This window comes from Bactrocera neohumeralis, chromosome 6 (genome assembly GCF_024586455.1).
Source record: "Bactrocera neohumeralis isolate Rockhampton chromosome 6, APGP_CSIRO_Bneo_wtdbg2-racon-allhic-juicebox.fasta_v2, whole genome shotgun sequence".
NCBI lineage: Eukaryota > Metazoa > Arthropoda > Insecta > Diptera > Tephritidae > Bactrocera > Bactrocera neohumeralis.
Genome location: NC_065923.1, coordinates 3,812,799 through 3,820,084, shown reverse-complemented (window position 1 = coordinate 3,820,084; position 7,286 = coordinate 3,812,799). Strand labels below are relative to the sequence as shown.

Genomic DNA, 7,286 nt, shown 5'->3' with positions numbered 1-7,286 from the left:
CGTATTCACCTGATCTGGCGCCGTGCGACTTCTGGCTGTTCGCCAAGCTCAAAAGACCGCTCCGGGGACACCGTTTTTATACGATAGAGGATATTCAAGCCGCAGCGAAGACGGAACTCAAAGCCATCCCGGAAAGTGACTACAACCAGTGTTTCGAAGATTGGAAAATCCGTTGGCATAAGTGCATTGCATCAGGAGGGGATTACTTTGAAGGGGATGAAATTGATTTGGAAGAATAAATAAAGAATTTTCAAAATACAATGTCACCTTATTTTTTGGGCACAGAGTATATGTATATATGTATGTACATGCATGTGTATATCAGCACTTAGATTATATATTTAAAAAAATTTAATTCATGAATATCGAGATTAACCTAATAAAAAGCCAAACGTCTAAGCTACGTACATATATGCAACTGGAGAATAAATAGCATCCTATGTATTTTGTGGTATTTCCTGTTGCTGCTGTTACTGTTCATTGCATACTTTTGCAGTTCATATCGTTAAGCCTTTGTGCAGTATGAGTGTTGCAATTTAATTATTATTTGAAACTAATTTTAGAGTCTTCTCTATTGAGATTTATTCGGAGGATAGATTCATAAAGTGTATATACAAATAACTTTGAATATAATGCTACTTAACGGCTCAAAAACTTTAAAATACATTTTTTACACGCGCTCACACTTTCTCTCTCTCTCTCACTTTATCTAATTAATCAAATTGCATCGCAAATGAGGTCTGTGGTCCTAAATATTTATTAAATGTGTAGAGATTATTTAGTAACTTCGTTTGAACATAATAGGCTACTTTTGGGTTTTAACTTCATTTTTCCACCTATGACTTATTTTACTTTGTTATTCATTGACGAAATATTTCATATTTTCCAAAGACATTTGCATGTATGCAAATAATTGTATTTGTTATTCTTTAATGTAATTATAATTTGCTTTTCATTTCGCATTTTTTGCGTTACAATAATAATATTACCTACGAAATATTTGGGTATCGTATTACTCTAATTACTTCTATGCTCATATTCGCCATCATCATCCTCGTCGTCATTGTCGTTCACTTGTGTTGTCACCTTGGTGGCCTTGGCAGAATCGGCTCCACGATCGGTTTTACCACGTGATGTAGGACTATCTGTGACTCGACTCCTCGCAGCAGGAGCCGGCATGCGTACAGTTGCGAAGTCGGTATCATCATCATCATCATAATCAAAATCGTCTTCATCATCGTCACCATTCATCGAACCACTTGGACTACCGGGAGGACTGAGCGCCTGGATTAATTTGCCCTTAGATTCGTTCCACAAATGATTTAGACGTTCGCGTCCGAAAAGTAGAAGGAATGCATCGATAAAGTCACGAGATGCCTCCTCCCATTTTGTGATGATATCATCCTTCACTTTGTTCAGTTCGCGTCGTCCGCGATTCTTTAACTCATCCATTTTATTTTGGAATCGAAACTTCTTCTCCGAAAGGAATGAGACATTTAAATCTTTAGCCGAGTAACCACGCGCCAAATTCCGGCGTACATATAAGTCATAGTCTTTGACAATACGTGCGACAATATCTGAAGTAGATACGCCTGAGCGGAAATATAAAAAAAAGAGTATTATAAAAAAATGTTTTTTTGTACAATAATTGAATTACAAAGAATAGTTAATAGACAAATAACCAAGAACTACTGTTTTTACGTATTTACATATGATTTAAGAAGGAATATGCATATATATCCCAAAATCAGGGTTCTCATTTACTACTCCGTAGCAGCAAAATTTCTAAAATTATTGCTATGCTATCGCTACCGCTCTCTCTTTGTCGGTAGCCGCAGCATAGCCTTAGCATAACAATGTAAAGTATGTGCTCTACTCTGCTCCGAGTTTTGTTAGGTAAAAAACTATAGCTGGAGCGGGAGCAAAAAATAACAACATAAATTTTGAACAAATGCTTATGATTTGAAATATAATTTTTGTATTTATGAGCTGTATTGAATTTTAGCATAAAGAGATAAAATGTATCCTATGTCCTTACCCTGCTTCTAAACTACCTCCCCACCAATTTTAAGCCAAATCGGTTCAGCTGTTCTTGAGTTATAAACGACTTTCTTTTATATACCAACGTGTATCATACTTGTAAATGCCAGAAAATAGCAAAAAAGAAAAAAAACAACAAACACATTCGGGAGCTGTAGCACATGAAAATTTTCATTTGCTCAGGTGTGCTACCGCTCCCAATTTTTTGCTACCCCTACGCCAGAGCATAGCGCAGAATTTAATTTTTTGCTCCCGCTCCAGCTATAGTTTTTTACCTAACAAAACTCGGAGCAGAGTAGAGCACATACTTTACATTGTTATGCTAAGGCTATGCTGCGGCTCCCGACAAAGTGAGAGCGGTAGCAAGAGTAAAAGGAAATGCTACGAGAGTAGCGTAGTTTTTCAAACGCTGCCCAAAATACATTGATAAAAAATTTAACAGGCCTGAAAATTTTTTCACAATTTGTTATTTGTTTTTAGTCCAGATCAAATTAAATCAGTTGGTATGTATCATGAACTAATGAAGCCGCTACCAATTAAAGCGCTAAAGCTACATCATTATATAAAAATTTTAAACACAATAAAAAATGGAAAGCTTTACGGCTATGAAAAAATACAATGTCTCTCTACTATCATAAAATTAGGAGTAGCTTAGTTATTATTAAACAGCTAAGTTCGCTAATTAAAGTACTCACCTTCTGTGCGTTCGGTGGCAACAAACATGCCTTTGGCCTTCAATGGCGCGTATATATCTTCCACGCCTGCGCCAGTGTATGGAATGTCATCGTGCGCAACAAAATCAATTTTGTTCGATGCAATAAAATCATCACATAGAGTCCAAGGGGCATCCGGAACAATCTAACAACAAACACATATTTGTAAAAGTTTATGATGGAATTTTTGTTTTAATTTTCTTAGAGGTGTATTTTGATAAACAAGCTCACCTCATCCACATAGCGGCAGTGACGTAACGCCTCGTATCGCTCTTGATCATTCATAACAGTGCGCCCCTTCATGCGGTGTGTTAGCTCATCATTGCACACACCCACAATTAAGTAAACATTTGGGAAAATGTTCTTCGCCTGCATTAGCTGTCTGGCATGACCTTGATGGAAAAGGTCATAAATGCCATCGGCGTAGACACGTACGCGTCGTTTCGTTTGGCCAGACCGCGCCATTTGATAGGTGATTTTATAATTGTAGTCACATTTCTCCCGCTCCACAACAGCCTCTTCGTCGGTGGACAATGGTGCTGGCTTACAAATTGTCTGCAATGAAGAAAAAACATCAATTTATTTAATTCTTTGTACGTTTATATTATTATTTGAGGAATTTTTGGTAGTCTTTATAGCATTTACATAATCTTTGAAATCCATTTCCACTGGCAGCATTTTAATGGTCAATGGTTTGGCCGTCACCAAATTTGTTGTCATCTTTCACACGTTTAATAATTTTTGTGGTCTTTCGAAAACGTTTAAAATTGATTTTAATGAACGATATACACGCAACTCTTTTTTTCTGCTGATTCGGATGGTTTATTTGTGTTGTTGAATTTTTCGATGTAGATATATAATTTTATTTAATTAAGCTGCGACTATTTTTGCTTATACTTTACTTAAAGAAGCCGAGTCATAAAGTGACAAGAAACGCATTGATATTATTTAAAAAACGAGTTCAAAAATAAAGTAGATCATAAAATGTGTATAAGTTTTATTTCATGAAAACTGTCAAATCAATAAAAAGTAATTAAGTGAGTTGTTTTGAAATTGAAGAATATAGGGTGTTGGAGTAACACTTTTCAATATTTTCAACAATATTTAATGCGAGCTCTAGGGATATTTTTCCTTACATTACTCCTTATTACTGTCATAGGTAATTTATTCGGAGTTGACATTAGAAAAAAATGTTCGATTTTATACTTTCTTACTTTTTCTTAGTTTTGGTATTTGTTTACCCGTGGAAGTGATGAAAAGTTATTTTGAATTTGGTTATAACTTGGTTTTATCTGACAGAGCAAGTTTAAAACTTTGTACATACATAAGTACATATGATGTAGTAAATCATATTCAATAAAGAAACTCAATTACGACTTTTTAGATTTTTTATACATATATGTACATATAAGTATATAACAATTTCGACCTTAGCACCATTTTAAACCATATTTAACGAAAATCCACTAATGCGCTAATTAAATTCTTTGAAATTTGGCGATGAAATAATATCCTAATGTGTGAAGTATTGGAATTATTATTATTTTTTTTTTAATTTTTCAACGTTTTCGAATTATATTGCCATAAACGAGTGTCCCATTAAGAAATATAAATTTACATATATTTACCAAATATTAATGTACAATGTAGGTTTGTAGGCATGTTTAAATGTACAATACGTCAATTTGAAAGTGGCGTGATTTTTATTTCTATGTTGAAGTTATTTCACTTTGCATTGTATTCGTTTTTGATTTCTTGCAATCGCTATTTATTTCGCCGCATTTATACCACATAATGAATCATGTTTTGGTTTTTATGGAGGCTAAATTGTTTGCAGTTCTGTTTAGAGAAATCTCAATGCAATAATTATCACAAATTATCAGGTACGCACTCTCAAAAATATTTATGTACATATGTATGTATTTATGGTAGGCGGAAATAAGAAATTTGTAATGGCAATTTTTTTTATGGAAGTGCTTGTAAGAAAAATCAAATAGATAAATATGAAATATTTCGAAATTGCGTCCTCTTAACAGCATTCTTAATGCCAATTACGAATTAATATATTTTTAATACTTTGGTTAAGTATTGCCCGAATAATATGCGAAAATAATTGCGAATTTCGAATTCTATTATTTACATAACAGCACTGTCTAAATTTAAATAAATATTATTACAAAAATTGTAAACACTAACAAATTCACTATAAATAAAACCATTAAATTAACCGTAGGCTGTATGTGTAAGTATTTTCAGCATTATTTACAATAAAAACGCTTTCATCACATGGGTCTGAAGTTCTTAAACTGTCCACATTCAAGTCCACATTGAAAACGCACACAAAAAATTATTATTACTCAAGCAATCAATTGAAGACCGGCCAGCGCAGATTGCTTGGCTTCGTCAATTTCATTCAATTAAGCCCGGAACGCGCACCGGCTGAATTAGACTTGTGGCAAAAATAGTATTTTCTAATTTCGAATGATACACATCACTGCATCCACATTGCGATCTGACCCTCGAATGACTACTCGTCGCAACCGAAGACTTGGTTTTATACAATTTTAAACAACAGTTATGCATATATGGACATATATTTTAAGCAATGCCATACAGCCTTTCAAGCCGAGCTAGCATACTAGTTTCACGAAGTCTTTCCAGAAAGAGAATTTTATCAATTGTGCTTTGGATCTGCACACTCTAAGTGTGTAACTACAGTGATGACCGCTTGATGATATTGGCGGTTAGGGAACCAGTCACTGTCGTTGAAAATAAATCAGATTTATTGAAGATGAATTTAGTTTTGCTGATAATATTGCGATCTAAATAGATTTACATGTGTATGTATTTTAGGGAACATATGAAGCAAAATTTATATTGGCAATGTGTTGGTAAAATATGATGGCTTTAATTGAACAAAAATAACCAATCATTATGTACTTTGACTACTACAACAAAATTAAATACATGTCGCTTTCAATTAAGGTTTTATTGATAAATGATCCAGAATTAATTTAAAATTTGAAGTCATGCATCTGAAATGGTTCGAGCGCATACTTTCTAACTACGCAGCAAAGTCCGGCAGGAGGCAATTGAAATCGCGAATCGTACTTATACAAAAGGTTTATTTATATAGGTACATACATACAGATTAAAAAGAGATGTTCTCTTCATACTTCAGATATAAAACCAACGAGGCATTGATATATTTTAAGCAAACTAAAGGTAGTTTAGATAATCGTAGCGTTGTTGTTGCATCAACATAAGTTATTCGCCAAACATTTTAGAATTCTTTTGGGTTATGTAGATCCAAAACGGTTTTAATATACAACCAACCAACCCTTTTCTTCTTACCTCTTTATTATTTGCAATATATCTCTTTGTTGTGTGTTATCTAACTTTGAAAGCGCATTAAATGAGATCAGTTAAAAATGCATTCAATTTTTTTTAGTTTTCCCTTGCGTAATGTTAATCTTTATTAGGCGATTTTATCGATTTTTTTATGAGCAAAACCCTATTTGTACGGGCAATGAAATAAAACAATAAGCATTCGGTTCTTATCTGAATTAAATAGCAAATAAATTTTAGTTATCAAATATCGTGAACATATGGTAGGTGAACTGTATAGAAGAAACCTAAAAGCTATATTTTTTTTTATATCTTTTACACCTCAGAAGGTCGAAAGATTATTAACATGGGATGAAATAAAACGCTTGCTTATCCTAAATTTATTTTTGTTTTTTTCATTTCATATACCTTTTTTTGTATTTAATAAACGATCTAAAATGGAAATTTGAGTCACAACTGCAAAGTTAAACAAATACGCATACATATACATATATAAATCCAAAAAAGGAGGTGCACTTACCGCAAAATCTGATGAACCACTACTGATCGTAGGCAACGGCTGTGGCACCGGTAAGTACTCCTTCTTAACAGGACTATCATAGTATGCAGACGATGAGCCGGACGCTTCCTCATCCGGTTCACATTGTGAAACTGTGCGTGTATAATCTTTGTTCGTTGTTGCAGCAGTTGCTGTACTGACACCATCCACAAGTATATCATTGAGCGCAACATCATTACCATTCGCATTCATTTTGTTAGCAAGTGATGCTTTAGCCACAGCAGCAGTTGCTCCTCGAGATTTTGTTGCGACAGCGGGCATTGAGATAGCAGTATCGTAGGTGCGTTTACGTGTTGAAATTAAAGTAGGTGAGGTAGTTGTTGTTGACGATGACGAGGAATTCACAGCAACCGCTGATGCTAGTGTCGAAATTGGATTGTTAGCGAGCACTGATGAAGTGGCCATAGCAGCAAAACGTTCAAAATAAAATTGTTTAAAGGAACAACAACAATATAGCAGCTGTGATGAATAGTACGTGTGAAGATAGTAAGGATGATAATGATGCGACGTACGAAATTTGCGAACCCGCTGACGTCTTCAGTTTTGAACTTTGTGCAGCTCTCTCTCTCCTCTCTTATGTGTAGTTGCCGCGGAAGCAGTGAGGCAGCTAATTGAACAGCATGTGC

General features: G+C 34.4%; 1 protein-coding gene and 1 long non-coding RNA gene across 4 annotated transcripts; both read right to left on the bottom strand.

The window, feature by feature from the left end:
• Positions 1-874: 874 nt before the first annotated feature.
• LOC126761275 (choline-phosphate cytidylyltransferase A-like) lies at positions 875-7,068 on the bottom strand. The gene is made up of 4 exons (XM_050477310.1): positions 6,622-7,068; positions 2,985-3,308; positions 2,736-2,898; positions 875-1,592 (listed from the first exon to the last, which is right to left on the bottom strand). The coding sequence occupies exons 1-4, from the start codon at positions 7,063-7,065 to the stop codon at positions 1,018-1,020; spliced, it is 1,506 nt and encodes a 501-aa protein (XP_050333267.1). The 5' UTR covers positions 7,066-7,068; the 3' UTR covers positions 875-1,017.
• Positions 4,149-6,490, bottom strand: LOC126761276 (uncharacterized). Of its 3 annotated transcripts, XR_007667349.1 has the most exons (3): positions 4,982-6,490; positions 4,382-4,592; positions 4,149-4,266 (listed from the first exon to the last, which is right to left on the bottom strand). It is a non-coding gene; the product is annotated as an uncharacterized LOC126761276 (long non-coding RNA). The 3 variants fall into 3 exon arrangements; XR_007667351.1 differs by lacking the exon at positions 4,382-4,592 and having other exon boundaries at positions 4,950-6,490; XR_007667350.1 differs by lacking the exon at positions 4,382-4,592.
• Positions 7,069-7,286: the final 218 nt, after the last annotated feature.

Coding starts and splice junctions, on each gene's coding strand:
- LOC126761275 (XM_050477310.1), bottom strand. CDS start 7,065: ATGGCCACTTCATCAGTGCTCGCTAACAATCCAATTTCGACACTAGCA. Junction 3,309..6,621: donor GTGGTTCATCAGATTTTGCG/GTAAGTGCACCT, acceptor TCTTCATTGCAG/ACAATTTGTAAGCCAGCACC. Junction 2,899..2,984: donor ACTGCCGCTATGTGGATGAG/GTGAGCTTGTTT, acceptor GTTTGTTGTTAG/ATTGTTCCGGATGCCCCTTG.